The sequence below is a fragment of the Erinaceus europaeus genome, chromosome 5 (assembly GCF_950295315.1).
Source record: "Erinaceus europaeus chromosome 5, mEriEur2.1, whole genome shotgun sequence".
Classification (NCBI taxonomy): Eukaryota; Metazoa; Chordata; class Mammalia; order Eulipotyphla; family Erinaceidae; genus Erinaceus; species Erinaceus europaeus.
Window position 1 is genome coordinate 122,051,048 of NC_080166.1, and position 19,126 is coordinate 122,070,173.

The window sequence follows — 19,126 nt, forward strand, 5'->3', positions numbered from 1 at the left end:
TAGAAGAACTGTTGCTCAAACACCAGGTATGTGCGTGCTTTTAGCTCTACATTTACAGCCATGTGATTCTATTACACTGCATGGTAAGTCATTTTCAGGGCAGTGTAATAAAAGTGAAATGTTAAGGAGAACTGACTGACATTAGTTAGACACCTGCTTTTTTTTTAAAAAAAAATTCTTTATTGGGGGATTAATGGTTTACAGTCAACAGTAAAATACAATAGTTTGTTCATGTGTAACATTTCTCACTTTTCCATTCAACCTCCACTAGGTTCTCCTCTGCCATCATGTTCCAGGGCCTGAGCCCCACCACCCCAAGTCTTTACTTTGGTGCAACACACCAACTCCAGGCCAAGTTCTGCTTTGAGACACCTGGTTTGTACTGAGCATCACCCCAGGTGCTTTCCATGATGACAAAGGGTGGGAGCTGTTTCTACCCTGGAGCCTAACAGATGGAGACTTCCAGCCACTCCATGCCCTAGTATGGCTAAGAATATTCTCAGGTGGTTCACTTTCTAACAAAGTCCCATAACCTAGATATACACCAGTTTCTGTGAGAGAGAGCTTATGTGCACACGTATCCATAAACTACTGCAAAATATATACCTGAAAGCAGAAGTACACTAGAGTTTGCAGTGAGTACCTCCCTAACACTTCCTTTCCACTATTCCAAGCTTTGGGTCCATGATTGCTCAACAATTTGTTTGGCTTCGTATGTTAACTCTCTTTTCAATCACCAGGTTCCAGATGCCACCAGGATGCTGGCCAGGCTTCCCTGGATTGAAGACCCCACCAATGTGTCCTGGAGCGCTGCTACCCCAGAGACACACCCTACTAGGGAAAGAGAGAGGCAGACTGGGAGTATGGACCGACCAGTCAATGTCCATGTTGAGCGGGGAAGCAATTACAGAAGCCAGACCTTCTACCTTCTGCAACCCTCAACGACCCTGGGTCCATGCTCCCAGAGGGATAGAGAATGGGAAAGCTATCAGGGGAGGGGGTGGGTTATGGAGATTGGGTGGTGGGAATTGTGTGGAGTTGTACCCCTCCTACCTTATGTTTTTGTTCATTAATCCTTTCTTAAATAAAAAATTTAAAAAAAAAGAATGGGCACTAGCACTTTCTTTCTTTATTTTTTTAAAAAAATATTTATTTATTTATTGGATAGAGACAGCCAGAAATAAAGAGGGAAGGGGGTGATAGGGAGAGAGACAGAGACACCTGTAACACTGCTTCACCACTTGTGAAGCTTTCCTCTTGCAGGTGGGGGCTCAAACTCAGGTCCTTGCACACTGTAACGTGTGTTCAACCAGGTGCGCCACCACCCGGCCCCACCCATTCTTTCTAAGCCTGTTTCATAATATTATCAACTGATTACCAACTTAATCAAGTTGATAATTAACTTGATAACTTAATGACTAAGCTATTGGGATGTCAGAAAAGTCATGATGTATTTTTTTATGCAAAAAATGCACCACAACATTTTTTCCTTTTTAAAAAATTTAAAAATTTTCTTTATTTATTGGATAGTGACAGCCAGAAATCAAGAAGGAAGGGGGTACACCGACAGAGAGGGACACCTGCAACCCAGCTTCACCATTTGCAAAGCTCCCCCCCAAAAGCTCCCCCCTGCAGGTGGGAACCAGGGCCTCAAACCCGGGTCTTTGCACATTGTAACATGTGTTGTGCTCAACCAAGTGCACCACTGGCCAGCTCGCCATCATGACTTTTCCACCAACCCAATGATTATCAACTGAGCTAACACTCAGTTCATTATGTGTACAATTATATTTGTATAGTGTATCTATAGGAATGTTATTTTTTCTAGAAATAGTACTTTCTCGGTAAGAAATACCTGCAATTATTTGCATGCCTTGTTTTCTTTAATGTGTCTGTTACACCTAATGATAAATAAGATCCACTGTATAGATCTCTATACAAAACTCAAACTCAGAATTAGCACAGTAATGGTTATCATGAACAACTGACTTTATTCATTTCTCAGGCCCTAGGTTAATTTAGTTCATATACTGTAAGGGCCCGAGCCAGGGTTTCATACACAGCAGTGTTGTGTTTACTGGGTGAACTATCTTCTAGTCCACGGTCTGCTATATTAAAGATAATTCCAGGAAGCTTACAGTATTAAGATTAGGTATGTCTGCATTATTACAACTGAAAATACTAATAACTGAGAAGTTAAATAAGCATTTACCAAATCCTTAAATAAACCTATCAGAAACCCTCTCCACCCACTCCTGGCTCTTCCCTGACCACAGGCCACACCTAGAGACACCTGGGGTAGGTTTGAGGCTGGCCTGAGTGGGTGTCATGACAGCCACACTAGAGACCTTTGCTGTTTTTATTTATTGGGCCCATGTTTCATAGCAGCAGGAGGTTCTGGAGGTGGCTTCTCTCTTGGTGACTGAGGAGCTCCTGGTATGACAATGGCAACTGCTTATTGCAGAAGAGACAGTCCGTGCTGATAGACCCCATTAAGGGAAAGCACACAGACAACAAATCCCAGGATCTTCAGAATCTGGGAGCCACTCACAGGGGTTGGAACCAAGCTCTCCTCTGTAGTTAGGAGTGGAGAGGACTCCCAGCTTAAGACTGGGGCTTCTCGTACAGGTGCGATATGTGGATACAAATGGGGGGGGGGTGGCAAGGAGCAAAGGATGCTGGAGACTCACAGCCATTTCCACCCACCAGGAAAGCCTGCCTGAAGAAAAGCTTTTTTTTTTTTCTTTTTCCAGAATGGAGACATGCTGAAACCTACCTGAGCAAAGATGATTATTGACATAACTACCCCTTACATCTCGCTTCTCTCCTCCAGAAAACTGGAAACAGAATCTTCCCTTTTCTATTACACATGAAAAATAGCTGAGCCAAAGTTTGTACTCAACTGCAACACCTAGGAGAAGTCAATGACTTGGGGCAAGATTAGTAACTGAACACTTCAATTCAAGGATGGTGAAATAGTATCTCTCGCTCCCTCTGTTTATTTTTGGTTCACTGAGATTTGCATTCGGTATACATAATTGTGTATGTAAGACTCAAAAATAAACCCATCCCAGTATTTAGGATAAGAAAAAAAAAAGTCACTCATATGCCAGAAACTGGCTAGAACATGGAGCTTGGCACCACAGAGTTAGCAATCTGTAGGTTTTGAAGTAATATATTTTTCCCCTCTTTTAATAGTTACGAAAACAGCTTTAAAGGAAAGCAGCAGTGCTTTTTCCATGGTGAGCGATGTAATGTCTCTGGGCATAGTCTGATAAACTTTCCAAAGCAAGCTGCTTCAGCAGTCACAGGCACTGCCTGCATGACTTACGTAACCACTGCACATGGGGAACACACTGTTAAACATAGCACTTTCATAAAGATCATCCGGTGCTGGGTGCAATGATGTCAGAGAGTCATCTTTCAGGTATTTTAGAGTAATGGCTAAAACTTTAAATGGAAGCATAATCTAAAGATGTGTTAAAGTTTACAGGCCATGGCCCCATATCCAGAGATACCCAAATACTGTGTGTGTGTGTGCGCACAGATGTGTGCTACAACGATGTGTGTTTAAGGGAGGTTGTCATTCTAATAAACAGCCCAGTTGAGTCACATGCAGATTTAGTGGGTTAAGGAGCCTCACTAAGAAACATCCCAAAGAACTTATCTGAGGTTTAGATTCTTTGGCCCAAAGAACTGGGAGTTTAAATCATAATCTCTGGGGCCAGGAGATATCTCACTAGGTAAAGTGCATCTTTTACCATGTGTATGACCCTAGGTTCAAGTCCTGGCACTAAAAAGGAGCACCACAGATGGCGGTGGCAGAACTCCATAGATGGTGCAGCAATTCTGTGGTGTCTCTCATTGTCTCTCTCTTCACACACTCTTCTATCTCTCCTTTTCCTCTCTCTAAATGGAAAGTGGAGACATTAGGTCAAGGTGGTCACTTCATTGTATTATGTAAGTGTAACACACTGAGTTCATTATTGGAGGGGCACCACATAAAAATAAATCACAATATTTCTACTTATAAGGGTGCAGTTATCCTACCTCTTAAACATTTATCTGAAAATAAGAAAAATCCAATTTGAAGTACTGTCTACACCCCTATGTTTATCATAACTTTATTTATAATTGCTCAGGTTGGGAACAACCTAAAGTCTCATGAACAGATGCCTGGATAAGGAAGCTGTGGTATCTCTACACAATGAAATAGTACTCGGATAACATGAAAACCTGGAATTTGCACCAATACTGATGAAACTAGATGGTGTTATGCTTAGTCAAATAAGTCAGATGGAGAAAGACTCTATGTACCACCCAAATGTGGTTATAGGGGAAAAAAAACTAAACAAAACAAAAATGAAGTTTCTGATTATAAGATCAAAGTGGTGGCTATTAGAAGGGGAAGAGAAGAAAGGTGTGAAACAAAGCAAACAGGGACAATTATTTGGTGAAAAGATACACTTGGACTTTTAGTAGAAAACATAATTATTATATTGATATACAGATGCTGACTGACAGTAACACGCACTTGAAAACTACATTAAGGCAGTAAAATAACTGGCTTCCAGGAAAAAGAAAAGCCTAGTACTTTACATTTCCCACAGACAATCTTATTTTATCCTCACCACACTCTTCTGAGGTTATTAAGGCAAGCGATTTTATTCAGACTTTACTGACAAGGAAATAATAGAGGCTAAGCAATTTACTAAAGGTGATTAGGTGTAGTGGGTTTTGACTTTTACACTGAAGTCAAATAAGTTGGCATTTCTTCAGAAATAAAAGGCCGGGGTAAAACACAAAGAAAATATGGGGGGGGGGACAGGCAGTAGTCCAGTGGGTTAAGTGTCCATGGCATGAAGCACAAGGACCAGCGTAAGGACCCCGGTTCAAGACCCTAGCTCCCCACCTGCAGGGGAGTTGTTTTACAAATGGTGAAGCAGGTCTGCAGGTGTCTGTCTCTCCCCCTCTCTGTCTTCCACTCCTCTCTCGATTTCTCTGTCCTATTCAACAATGACAGCAATAACAACAATAATAACAACAAAGATAAACATCAAGGGCAACAAAAGGGAAAAAATAGCAGTGGATTAGTAGTGCAGGCACTGAGCAATAACCCTGGAGGCAAAAAAAAAGGGGGGGAAATACAAGCACATTTCCTGACTCAGTTTTGAATTAGGATTTTCTCATCATCTAAGTCAAATCTCTACATTAAGAGGCAACTATGGACTCAAGGAAAACTGGCATTTTCTACCTATAAGCACTGGTTTTGGAGGCTCACTATGGAGCTTATTATCTCATGGCTATAGTTTTAGAAGAGAGCAAAACATAGTCTCACATGGAAATGCATCATGACTTTGGCATAAATCAGGATTGAAACACTTTGGGCCTTTTAATTCACTTTAGATATAGCTTGGATCTATAAAAAGGAAAAACAGGCTATTCCTTAAAAGACCCACAAATGTTGCATATGGTCAGGAAAGGAAGAATACAGATGAATTCTTTGATGTCAATAACTTTCAGTGGAACTCCTAGGCTCACTGTCTGGCTGGGTTTCATGTACCACATCATGAGGTGCTTACGGGAAGATAAAGACCCTTTGACAGCGGAAAAGAACTGTCCTTCTACAGCCCTTCCTTTCCGTTGCCCTCAAGGGAAAACCTGCATTCTCCCCCGTGAGAAAATCTCCCAATGGAAGGGACAAGACAAAGAAATATTTAATTGAATGTGTTCAGAAAACCTCAGGCAGAAACAATGCATCTTTTCAACAGCTGAAGATGTTATGAATAGACAGAACGTTTTGTGTGTTGACTCTGTCTCTGACTCCTGGGTGCGAGGAGCTGTTTGCCACTAGACACTAGTTTCATTCTATAGCTCAAAAGAACCACTTTCATAATGCTAATAAAAAAAAACCTGCTAATGAAATTTAAAAAAGTTTATAAAAATCAACTGTGACATTCTTGAACTAACAATGGTGCTGATGATGGTAAAGCAGTCTTTTCTGAGTGCCCCTGACTCCTAGAAATTCACCAAGTGTCTTTATAAGCTTAGGTTGCTGGGACAAAATGTCACAGACTGGGTGGTGGCTTTTCAACAACAGAAATTCTGTAGACTGGAAGGCAGAATAGACTGTCCACAAGGTCAGGCTCTGGTGACTTCCCTCTTTAAAGTGACAGACATCTTGTATCTCTGCTGACTTCCAAGTGACAGACATCTTGTATCCTCACAAAGCAGAAAATGAACTCACTCACTTCCTGGCCTTTTTATAAAGGAAGGCACTAACCCTTTCATGATCTAATCCCCCCCAGGGACCCTACCCCTTAATGCCATCCCATTGAGAGTTAGGTCTTCAATGTGAGTTGGAGGGGTATACAAGTACACATATACTCAGTTCATAGCACTAAATAAGATAAAAAAAGATGGACATGACTTGTCAGATAAAGAAATGACTACAAAACCTGAGAAGAGCAAGAGACTGGCTCATTTATGATGGCCTTTTTGGCCACTATCAGGTCACCACATAACCCAGGGTTGTAGACAAGGAACCTTTAGAATTCAAACTTCAGATTGAATTTTAACAGTGGGTTCAGTTGTTAATATATCTCTAATAATGACTTGTTCATCGAAACATTAAATCACCTATAAATTTAGACCAGGGAGAACAGGAGCAACTGGTGGTGTCACTTTATAGGATACTGCTATATGTAAATAGCACTAAAGGACATAAATTATGGTAAAGTTTTGTATGATTCAGCAAATCCTTACAAAAGGATTTTCAGAGTTAACCCAATTGTAAAATAATTTGGTTATAGGAATAACTATCTATTTGCCTTCTTAAACCCAAAGATGGCAGAAACCTTCCCCATTCTCTACAAAACCCCTATTTCTCCCAGTCCTGGAAACTCTGAGGTGGGGCTCACTTTTCTTGCATGCTTCCTTCAATTCATACCAGCTGATATTGCATCTGCTGATCCCATCCTATTCAATGCAACCAGTACCACCTCGGCATGCTTCACTTTAGGTTCATGATTAGTTAACAATTTGTTTTTCTTTATTTTTAAACTCTTTTTCAGCCACCAGGTTCCAGATGATACTACCGTGATGCCAGTCTGACTTCCCAGGGCAGATGACCCCACCAATGTGTCCTGGAATCCTGCCTCCCCAGAGCCCTGCTCCACTAACTACAGAAAGAGACAGACTGGGAGTATGGATTGACCTGTCAATACCCATGTTCAGTGGGGAAGCAACTACAGAAGCCAGACCTACCACCTTCTGTACCCCGTAATGATTCTGGGTTCACACTCCCAGAGGGATAAAAAAAAAGAAAGCTTTCAAGAGAGAGGATGGGATATGGAGTTCTGGTGGTACAAATTCAGTGGAAATATACCCCTCTTTTCCTATGGTCTTGTGAATATTTCCATTTTATAATAAACAAAAATGTTTTAAAAAAGAAAAATAAATTTACAAATGTTTTCAGCTATAATGCTCTTTTATCTACATTCTCTAAAAAAATGTGACTGATTTTTGTTCTGGGCAGACAGTATAATGGTTATGCAAAAGACTTTCATGCCTGAGGCTGTAAGGTCCCAGCTTCAATCCCCAGCACCAGCCAAAGATGAGCAGTGTTTTGGTATTTCTTTCTGTATCTCCCGCTCATTAAAATAAAGATAAAATATTTTTTAAAATTATTGATTTCTTGAAATGTACAAGCTATCTCTGTTGGAAAAGGTTCCTTTTGTTACAAAACAACCCTGGTTCTTTCAATGCTATGAATTTTCCCTTATCACGTGGACTTGAAACAGAACAACAACAAAAAAACCCAAACATGTTATATGCTTGTTTGTTATGTTTCTTACAGCTGCACAAGAGGGGGATGTCCAAGCCAACTACCCTAGGATAAGTTATTCTTGCTCAGTACATGTTATGTGCTTGTTTGTTATGTTTCTTACAGCTGCACAAGGGGGGATGTACAAGCCAACTACCCTAGGATAAGTTATTCTTGCTCAGTACCTCCACTCATAAGAGGTCCCAGAGACCCTGGAGGTACCACTCTGACTGTTGCACCAAGTGCAAAGGACAAGCAATGTCACACCAGATTGTGGCACAGAAAACCACTGTCGGGTGTGCATCTAGACTTGGGTAGACATTGGAACTGCAGTTCATTTCTACAAAGGAAAGTGAGGCAAAGAAGCAGTCAGCTGTACTACACACAGAAGACCAGGCCTGAGCCTGAAACCGAAGGAAGAGAACAGAAGAAGTGCTGGTACTGTGTACTATGTACCTCTCAAACTATGAATATTGCCAGTGCAGCATGGCCAGGACAGAGACCCTCTAAACATAGGACCTGTGGCAGTGCCTTGTTGGGGGTTCAGGGCAGTGTTTTTGGGTTGATTCACATGGGGTTTTGGGGGTGGGTCCCACACCTTCATTTATCAGTGGAGGAGTACAGTACCCATAATTAAATATAGAAACATACATGTATTAGATAAGGTAGAGAATTTAGGTCAATAATTTCCACTGTAGTAAAATTTCACACAGTGTGGACAACTTCTGTCACAGACTTTGATTTTGTTTGTTTTCTTCCTGATAAATGTTGATGGAAACAGGCAAAGACAATCTTTTCTAAAGTTCTTTACTATCCCAAAACACATGGAGAGTTCACTTGTAATTAGCAGCACTCACCTGTCCTTTCATATCTGGAGCAATAGGAATAGTGGGCCAGATGGTTGAGTAGATGCCAAAAAACACCAGCCAGATCAGCATGCTTCCCCAGACAGCCAGGTGACTGAACTGTAGAAGGAAGTACACAGTGATCACAGGAGAACCATCTGGAACACTAACTACTGCAGGCACAACCCCTGTGTCCAAGTCACCTCTCTTTATGGATGATGAATCTTGCTGATTCACGAGTCAGTGGAGATTTCAATGTTCCTGTCTTATCTCTGAAAGTTTAACAATGAATGCCAATAGGTAATGGCCCCCAACCACTCCCAAGATGAAATCATTTCTGCCGCCACTGCTGACTTTCCTCTCAATTTACCTATAGCTTTGTGAGTGAGGCTACCTCTTTCTTCCTCAGCAGTGCTTGCTACAACTTGGAGCTGTCTAAAAATACTGTCTTAAAAACTAGTAAGAGAGCATCATAAAGGCAAAATAGACCAAATATTTTTATCACTTTGAGAGTGCTATTGTTCTTTTCATATTTTCCAAAGAATTTCTAAAAATCTTTGGAGTAGTAGATGCAATATGCAATATGCATTAACTATACACTGTAATCTTGCAATCTTGTAACCTTCTATTAATCACAAATATGAAATGGGAAAAAAATCTTTGGGATGTATATTACATCTTAACAACTTTTGATATATGAACTGAGTTGTTAATTTTTGTTTTGTCTTTTTAATATAATGAGCTTTCATTTCTTCTCTGTCCATGCTCTGTGATCAAATCCTTGAGCAATTACTCTTATCTTCTCCTTCTTCCTCTTTAATACATTCAAGTCTGTCCATTTCCTCTACCTTTTAACAACAGAGCCTAAGCTCTCATCTGCACTGAAAGTCATGGTCTCTGCAAGTATTCCTTGTTTTTATCCCCATATCTCACCACATATCCATTTTTTCAGCAAAGAAGTAGGGAGGGCATCTTTAAGTCACAGCAAAAAAACATGAATCACTGGTTGCAATTCCCTATTTGTTAAGGATAACCAAGATGTGAAAAGCTGGAAACTGACTAAACAAGTGATGGGATACAACTTCAAATCTTTTATCATGAACAATTATTTTGGAGAAGCATATTTTAAGGTATGTAAAATATAAAATATTTTTAGTGAAAGAGGAATACAAAACTATCTGTATTTAAAATACACACACAGATCAAAATGTGAAAAGTTCTACTGCAGTATTAACAATGACAATCTCTTAGGCAGAAAATAGAGGGAAATCAAAGAACCCCTCTTGCTATTTTAGCTGTGTGTAGATAGATTTACGGAAAATATCTTTACAATGTATACGGACATTTAAAATGAGCTGGCTATTAACAGATTTAACTATACTAAGTGCTAAGTAAATAAATCCTCAGGAAACTCTGAATTGCAAATTTACCCTGATAAAGATCAAAGTGCAATTTTTGCATGTAAAATTTAAAGTCAATTACTGCTTATTGTTTCTCCAAGGCTTAAAAAATGTATCATATATATGTCACTTGGAAAGTATATAACATCACAATACAATATTCTTTCAGTGGAATAAAAAGATATCAGACCATAAAGAATACCTACAGAGGATAGAGAAGCAACTCTAGAAAAAGCTTACTTTAGTCCAAGCTGTAGTCTCCAAACCGGCCTTCAGACAAACAGTAACAACAACATACTGTGGAAAAAAAGAGGAATTTGGGGAAGTGTTAGTATTCTCAGTGAATTATTTTCACTTTCCATAAACAATTTCATTTTCTTCCCCAGAGGCAACTGTCCTTTGAATGTACTATCTTACGTAGCTAGTACTCTAGCTTCAGGAAACATAAAACATGTTTAGTTCAGGAAAAACCCTCATACTTGTGACTGTCCCAAATAATATTTCCATTTGGATAGATTCTAGCTTGGAAGATTAAGGGGGAATCACTTTCCCTCATGTTGTTTCTTCACAGATAGACATGACATCGTTTTTTGTTAAGAATGAGGACATTGGAGGGCCAGGAGGTGGTGCACCTGGTTAAGTGAACACACACACAAGGACCCAGGTTCAAGGTCCTAGTCCCCACCTGCAGGGGGAAAGTTTTAGGAGTGGTGAAGCAGAGCTGCAGGTGTCTCTCTTACTCTCTATTAACCCCCCCTTCCTGTTGATTTCTGGCTGTCTCTATCTAATAAATAACGAAATTAAAAAAAAAAGTAAAAAAAAAAAAGGAGGACATTGGGAGTCTGGCAGAAAAGCAGAAGGTTGACCGCATGTGGTGCAAAGTGCAAGGACTGGAAGGATCCTGGTTCGAAGCCCTGGTTCCACACCTGCAGGGGAGTTGCTTCACAAGTGAAGCAGTGAAGCAGGTCTGCAGGTGTCTATCTTTCTCTCCCCCTCTCTGTCTACCCCTCCTCTCTCCGTTTCTCTCTTTCCAATCCAACAACGAAGACATCAATAACAACAACAATAACTACAATGCAACAAAAGGGAATAAACAAATAAATATAAAAAAAGAAGAATGAGGATATTTACTAATTGCTTGCCCAGAAGTCTTGACTCTTCACTAAAAAAATTTGATAATTGTTTTACAAACATTCTGAACTTTATGGAATCTACAATACATAGTTTAAAGATGTGAAATAACAAATAATGAGGAAGGCCCTATGCAAATTACTTAAAGAAGTAAAGCCCACACATGTCATTTGAGAGTGACTCATTAAACAGAGAGGTAAGCTTACCGTGTAAACAATATTTCCAACAAATAAGTAGTCTGTGGCATGACCATTGGCCAACGCAGTATCTGAAAAACAAAGAAGCCACTATTAATTGATCAACTAGATCACTGCAATAGATTTTACTCAGGATGTAAAATTAGAACTTTAGGAATATCTATTAAAATGTAATGGTATTGTGCTAAGGAGAAAGCAAAATGGTTATACAGAAGGATTTTATGCCTGAGGCTTGTGGTCTCAAAATCCTTAGCACCGCCATAAACCAGAGCTGAGCAGTGTTCTGCTATTAAAAAAAAAAAAGGAATGGTGCCACCAGTTTTAGCTTTATAAATACTAGGTTTAAAATGAAATTATGATAATCTTTTTGTGAACACTGGGATAAGTTTGGAAAATTTTTGAAATGTAAGGGCATTTTGCAATTGAATCTTCTGTGATTCTTCTAATACTTCATTTTAATTAATTTTCCTTTCATCTATTTTCTTCAAATGCATCAAACAAAATCAGCAAACCAAATGAAAATGTACATTTTTTATTAGTGTTTTAATAATGATCAACAAGGTTGTGGGATAAGAGGGGTACAATTCCCACCACCAGAGTTCCACATCCCATCCCCTCCACTGGAAGATTCCCTATTCTTTATCCCTCTGGGAGTATGGACTGGAGATCTTTATGGGGTGCAGAGGGTGGGTGGTCTGGCTTCTGTAACTGCTTCTCACTGGACATGGGCATTGGTAGGTTGATCCATACCCCCAGCCTGTTTCTATCTTTCCCTTGTGGGGTTGGGCTCTGGGAGGTGGGGGTTCCAAGACACACTGATGAGGTCATCTGCCTCAAGACTAAAATCTCAGGGGCTTGGTGGCAGCACATCTGATTGAGCACAAAGGTTTCCATGTAAAGGAAACATCCTGCATGGGGGATGTTTCACAAGCAGTGAAGCAGTGATGCAGCTATCTCTCTCCCTCTGTATTTCCACTTTCCTCTCAATTTCTCTCTGTCGCTATCAAATAAATAAATAAAATATTTAAGAAGTTTAAAAAGAATATGCGTTTAAAAAAATAATGGTTTTTGGTGGGATGAAAAAGAAAATAAACACATGCTGATCTATCTTTACTAATATCGGCATTAGTCCTTTTCCAAATTTCATTTACTTTCTAAATTTTTTGCTAAAACAGAATTATATGCCAATCAAAGCAGACAATGACATGATTGCAAACTCAGTTTGTAACTGTTGAACTCTTTAAATTTTGGAGAGTATTTACTGCCCATGCTCTCAAACAGAACTACATGAACTCTGGAGTCTAGAAACAGGGGGGATGAGAGCAAGCAGTGCAAGAGATCTGGAAAATGCGACTAGAATTTGGAGGGTTTTTTTTCTTATCATTTTTCTTTTTCTTTAAGGATGACTACTACAATATGTATAAAAATCAGTAAGATAGAACTCTAATACAATGATCTAATTCATACCAGTTAGCATGTTGTGGAAAATCTGGTTTATATCCTGAGGGTTCAAGTCTATTTAACATCAGAAATGGGCTTATGACTGACATCGCCAATGTCTCTTAATCTCTTTCATCAAATTCAGGTATGTGGTCTACAGGCTGAGAACAGAGATGTTTTTGTGTTCCAAACAATTCCAAGCTCAATGGTTTACCTATATTCTTGCTCAATGATTTGACTCTTACTAAAAAAATTCATGATCAGTTTAAACTTATTTTTTATTTTTAATAGTTTTATTTATTTATTTATTGGGTAGAGACAGAGAGAAATTGAGAGGAAAGGGGAAGACAAAGGGGGAAGCAAACAGAGAGACATCTGCAGAACTGTTTTACCATTTATAAAGCTTTCTCCCTGCAGGTGGGGACTGGAAACTTGAACCAGGATCACTGCACACTGTGCACTTAACCAAGTGTGTCACTGACTGGCCTCCAGTTTAATTTTCTCAAACACCATAATGAACATATCTCATGATAGCAAGAACCTGGTAATCTTGGGTCTTTCAAGCCAACACTGGATATACATTAGCTCCTGGTTCTGGATAGTTAAATTTGAGATAAGAGTAACATCACAGGCTACATTAGGACCAAGAACCAAACTGAGGGGTTGCTACTGGGGACTAATTCCTACTTTAAGAGTTATTTTAGGGGATATATATATATATATATATATATATATATATATATATATATATAGCGAGAGAGAGAGGCAGAGATAGAGATAGATAGATAGAAAGATAGACAGACAGACAGACAGACAGATAGATGATTTTAAAAAGAATGATCTCGGGAGCCGGGCGGTAGCACAGTGGGTTAAGCGCATGTGGCGCGAAGCACAAGGACAGGCGTAAGGAGCCCAGTTTGAGCCCCCGGCTCCCCACCTGCAGGGGAGTCGCTTCATAGGCGGTGAAGAAAGTCTGCAGGTGTCTTTCTCTCCCCCTCTCTGTCTTCCCATCCTCTCTCCATTTCTCTCTGTCCTATCCAACAACAATGACATCAATAACAACAATAATAACTACAACAATAAAAAACAACAAGGGCAACAAAAGGAAATAAATAAATATTTTTTTAAAAAAAGAATGATCTCAAAGCATAAGGAAGAAATGTGAACAGAGAAAGTGAAGTTTAGGCAGGACTTCCCTAAAAAGGAAAGTTCAAAAAGCAAGGATGAGGGCTGGGGTAGAGAGCATAATGGTTATGCAAAGAGCTTCTTATGCCTGAGGCACCAAAGTCCCTGGTTCAATCCCCCACACCACCATAAGCCAGAGCTGAGCTGTGCTCCGGGAAAAAAGAAATTAAAAAAAGTAAAGAAGAGGCTATATGAATTTCAGTAAGCAAACTGATGTACTAGTACATAACTATTCAAAAGTGCAGAGGTTCACTTTTCAGTATTAGCTCTAATTTTTTTTTAACAATAAGAACCACACTTTTAAGATATGTCTTAATAAACAAACACTTGAGGCTAGATAGAAGATAATTTCTTTAATTCTAACATAGACTATTACCTCAAAAGGGATAATGTCTTTTTTTTTTTTTATTCATACACCAAATACCTATTCAAGGTCTACTTTATGACAGTGACTATTATGGGTAATGGAGAGACAGATTCCCATTTTCATTTAACTGACATTACAGTGAGGGAGAAAGAATACATACAAATATACATGAAGTAAAATTACAGATATAGTAAGTGCAAATAATATAAGGTAATATAATGGAACAGAAAGTGATTGTGGCTATAATTTTATATAGGATATTCAAAGGAAATCTTTTTGGTAAGGTAACATTTGAGAAGATCTGACTAATATAAAGGAGTGAGTTAAATGAATTATCTTGGGCAAAGCAATCCAGATGGAGAAAAGAGAGATTGCCAACTGTCTGACTATAGAAACATAGATGGAAACAAAGATCAGTTTGGTTGGGAACACTGAGAGAAGCAAAGAGAGGGTGCTCAGATGATGGGAAGGGGGTAGGCAATGCTGACCATGGTGAACAGTACGGATTTCTTAGTTGTTATGGGAAAACACTGGTGGATTCTGAGTACACAGCAAAATAACTGTGCTCTAAAGGAACATTCTCTTTTTCTGAAAGAATAGGTCGTGGATAATCATTATTGGAATAGTAGGGCCATGGATATACCTCAGTGTTAGACCATAGGACTCTCATGCCTGACACTGAAAAAGTCCCAGGTTCCCTGGACAAATGATTTCACCAATGTGTTCCAAAACTTCACCTCTTCAGAGCCTCACCCCACTAGGAATGGTAGCAACAGGCTGGGGGTATTGATTGACCTGCCAACACCCATGTCCAGTGGAGAAGCAATTACAGAAGCCAGAACTCCCACCTTCTAAACCTCCAAAATAATTTTGATCCATACTCCCAGAGGGGGAGAAATGATAGGGGAAGATGACCAAAGGACTCTGAACTCCAACTATTCAGGACCCAGAAAGAGAAGAGGAAAAAAAGGGAGGACATTCCAAAGTAGTAGTTGTAGGTGTAACTTAGAAAGGAAGAGAAGGTAGTAGGTGTAACTTAGAAAGGAAGAGAAGGTAGGACCACAGAAAAAAATGGGCAAACATATACAAATATAGACAGATAGTTGTAATAATTATCAACCCATATCTATAACCTTGGGAGAACTACTGTATCTTCCAACAGAGGGGGTGAGGGATATAGAGATCTGGTGGTGGTAATGGTGAGAAATTATACCTCTGTTATACTATAATTTTGTAAATGAACATTAAGTGAGTAATAAAATAAAATTTAAAAAGTCCCAGGTTCAATTCCTGTCACTACCATATAACAGAGAGTTACTCATAAAGATAAATTAAAATTCTAAAGAATGGGCTGGTAGTAAATATAATAATAAACTCAATGACAGTTGGAAATGACTATAAAAATCTGTTCAGGAGATGACACATATGCAGAGCTGTGTTCTAGAGGGGAGGTTCTGGCTGCTATAGTTTCTAGATTTCAACTAATAAAAGTAACTCAGTTTCTACAGGGGCTGAAGGAGAGAGAACGAGAGTGTAGAGCTGCTTTTTAATAGGTATAGAATTTAATAGGTACAGAATTTCATTTTAAGGCACTTAAAATTAAAATAGATAATAATGATAGTTGCACAATAGTTGGAATGTAATGAATGTTTCTGAAGTACACATTTAAAATAACTGCAATGGTAAAGTTTATGGACTACATATATTTTTTAAATTTTTTTATTATCTTCATTTATCTTTTGGGTAGAGGCAGCCAGAAATTGAGAGGGAAAGGAGGATAGAGAGGGAGAGAGACAGAGAGACACCTGCAGCTCTGCTCATGAAGCTTTCCCCCTGCAGGTGGAGACCAGGGGCTTGAACCTGGGTCCCTGCACACTGTAACATGTGCACTCAACCAGGTGTGCCACTGCCTGGCTCCCTGGACTATGTATTTTACTCTCAATAAAAATGAACAACCAGATGATCTCACTTATAGGTGAAATTTAAGAAACAAGGAGGGACCTCTCCAGAGCCCTACCTATGTAACCTGATGACCTCCCACACCTCCTTTCTTTAGAGATATGTTATTATAAACTTCTTGGACAACAGAGACTCAGAGGTTCTACAGGCTCCAATGCTAAATATGGACCCTGAATCTGGTGGACAGAGGTAAACAGTTCATTTTATTCATAGATTTTCTTCAAGATTGGGAGCTACTATCTGCCCTAATTCAACTTTCTAGCCCTTCTGTCTACTCTGACACCAACTTCTCAGACAATATTTTTTCCCAACTTCATATTATCAAACTCAAGCAAAAACTATAAAAGGCATGGCCCCCTAGGAACATACCTAAAATAGACTTCCTTGCTTCTGTCCACCCTAAGAGCCCTATTCTCATCTGCTTTATTTCTACTTTTTGTTTCCTGTTTGTTAATTCTTTTGTCCCACTTTGTATCTTGTTGCATTTCAGTCACCAAATTGTAGATGCTATCATGATTCCATCCTGACTTCTCTGGGCAGACAAACTCCCCAATGTGTCCTAGAACCTCACCGTTTTAGAGCCCTACCCTACTAGGGAAAGAGAAATAGGCTGGGGTTACAGATCAACCTGCCAATACCCAAATCCATCAGAGACACAATTACAGAAGGCAGAACTTCCACCTTCTGCACCCCTAAAAAGAATTTTCCCCTTACTCCCAGTGGGGGGATAGGAGATAGGGGGGAGATGACTAGAGGGCTTTGAACTACAACTCCATCAGGACCTGAAGAGGAAAAAGGGAGGGACATTTGGATGTAGTAACAGGCATATGTCTAACTTGAGAAGGAAGAGAAGGTGGGACCATGGGGGGGGGAGGATAAGTATATATAAATATAGACAGATAGTTGTAGAGATAATAGTTAACTCATATCTGCAACCTTGGGAGAACTGCTGTAGTTTACGATGGAGGGTATGGAGATAGAGAACTCTGGTGGTAGGAACAATGCAGAGTTATACCCCTATTATCTTGTAATTTTGTAATCAAGTCATTAAAAAATTAAGAGAGAAAAAAATTGAGAGGTGTTTGTGTGTAGAATTTTTTCTCTGCTGCTAAGTATATTCTATTTCCTATCACTTTCTTCTATTTTACTTTTCCTTTTCAAAAAGTAAAAACTGATTTTACACTCCTTTTGCCAGTAGCCGAATTCCATTTCAAGAAGGATTGCTCAAACAGGCAGATTGGATATACCAACGGAAAACCTGAAAGAGAACTAACACCAAGGTTCTTGATGAATATTGGTCTCTGAAAGGTGACATCTCTGGTTTTAAGGTAGAATCACTTTCAGATCAAAGGATAGGAGCAGCAGGGGACTAGGAGAGTAAACATAAAGCTTGATGGTTGGAAGAAATCTGATTTACTGGATCACTTGAGTAAAAAGTTTTATTTTGAAAATTGAAATGAATCATCACAAACCCCATTGGGAAAGGAGTGCTTTGATGAGTCTGTCCAAAGCCCCCATGCAAAAATATGCAAAGGAAGCTTTTGGAAGCTTTCTAAGGAGTGACCAACACGGTCACACATCCAAAACGTTTTTTCCTAATTATATGCCCAAAGTAAAGAGCATCGAAAAAGCATTTAAGCCTAGTTCTATGAATAGTAAATATAGAGAATTTCTGAATACACCTCACTGTCTTTGTGATAAACCCACACATACTCAAACAACAAAGTGAAGTTACTCTAGGAACCTTTGCCCCAGTTGAGCATAACTCCTTCAGGACTCTATATGTACACAGGTGTCTGAGGATACTTTTAGGTTGATCTAGGCAGCAGAGAAAGGCCAACTGGTGTTTTTCTCTTGGGTAAGGATCCCTATGCTTTGAAATTGCCTCAGTTTGTCTTGAATTGGTACTTATACTCCTCTGTGCTCTTGGGGTAAAGGTGAATACCCCTTAAATTTTTTTTATTATCTTTACTTATTGGATAGAGAAAGGGGGAGACAGAGGGAGAGAGATAGAGAGACATCTGTGGCACTGTTTCACCACTCTTGAAGCTTTCCCCCTGCAGGTGGGGACCAAAGGCTTGAACCTTGGTCCTTGTGCATTGTAACATTAGTGCTCAACCAGGTGTTCCACCAACCAATTCTGTGAACACATCTGTTAAATGGTAATTAAAAGTCTAGTAAGAAGGGATTGGGAAGTAGCGCACCGGATTAAGTGCACATAGTACAAAATGCAAGTACCTGTGCAAGGATTCTGATTTGAGCCCCTGGCTTCCCACCTGCGGTGGGGGGGGTCCACTTTACATGTGGTGAAGCAGGTCTACAGTTGTCTATATCTCTCTTCCTTTTCTATTCCTCCCCTCCTCTCTCAATTTCTCTCTGTCCTATCCTATTAAAAAAATAGTAAAAAAAATCACCTCCAGTAGTAGTGGATTTGCAGTGCCAGTACCAAGTTCCAACAATAACCCTGGAGGCAAAAAAAAAAAAAAAGAGAGAGAAGTCTGGGAAGAATTTTATATTCAAAACAAAAAATCAGCACAGAAAGAAGCAATCCAATCAACTGCACATTATACTCTTGCCTGTCATGAAAATCACAAAGATTTCAAGTTTGACAGGACCAGAATATGCAACTAATTAAACTGCTTCTTTTTCTGTGTATTTAACTTCAGACTACTCTGTATCAGAATTATCCATGCATGAATCTCATTTCTTGTTCCAGACTATAAAATTATTCAAAGATATTTCTCACTCTTAGACTATACCACTTAATGTTGAATATA

General features: G+C 39.3%; 1 protein-coding gene across 4 annotated transcripts in view; it reads right to left on the reverse strand.

The window, feature by feature from the left end:
• Positions 1 to 19,126, reverse strand: part of ATP8A2 (ATPase phospholipid transporting 8A2) — a 641,523-nt gene that overhangs the window by 139,842 nt on the left and 482,555 nt on the right. For all 4 annotated transcript variants that reach the window (XM_060191722.1, XM_060191724.1, XM_060191721.1 and 1 more), the window contains exons 31-33: positions 11,408 to 11,469; positions 10,311 to 10,367; positions 8,683 to 8,790 (exon numbers count right to left, since the gene is read on the reverse strand). In XM_060191722.1, coding sequence (XP_060047705.1) covers positions 8,683 to 8,790; positions 10,311 to 10,367; positions 11,408 to 11,469 — 227 coding nt within the window. The remainder of the gene's footprint in view (positions 1 to 8,682; positions 8,791 to 10,310; positions 10,368 to 11,407; positions 11,470 to 19,126) is intronic.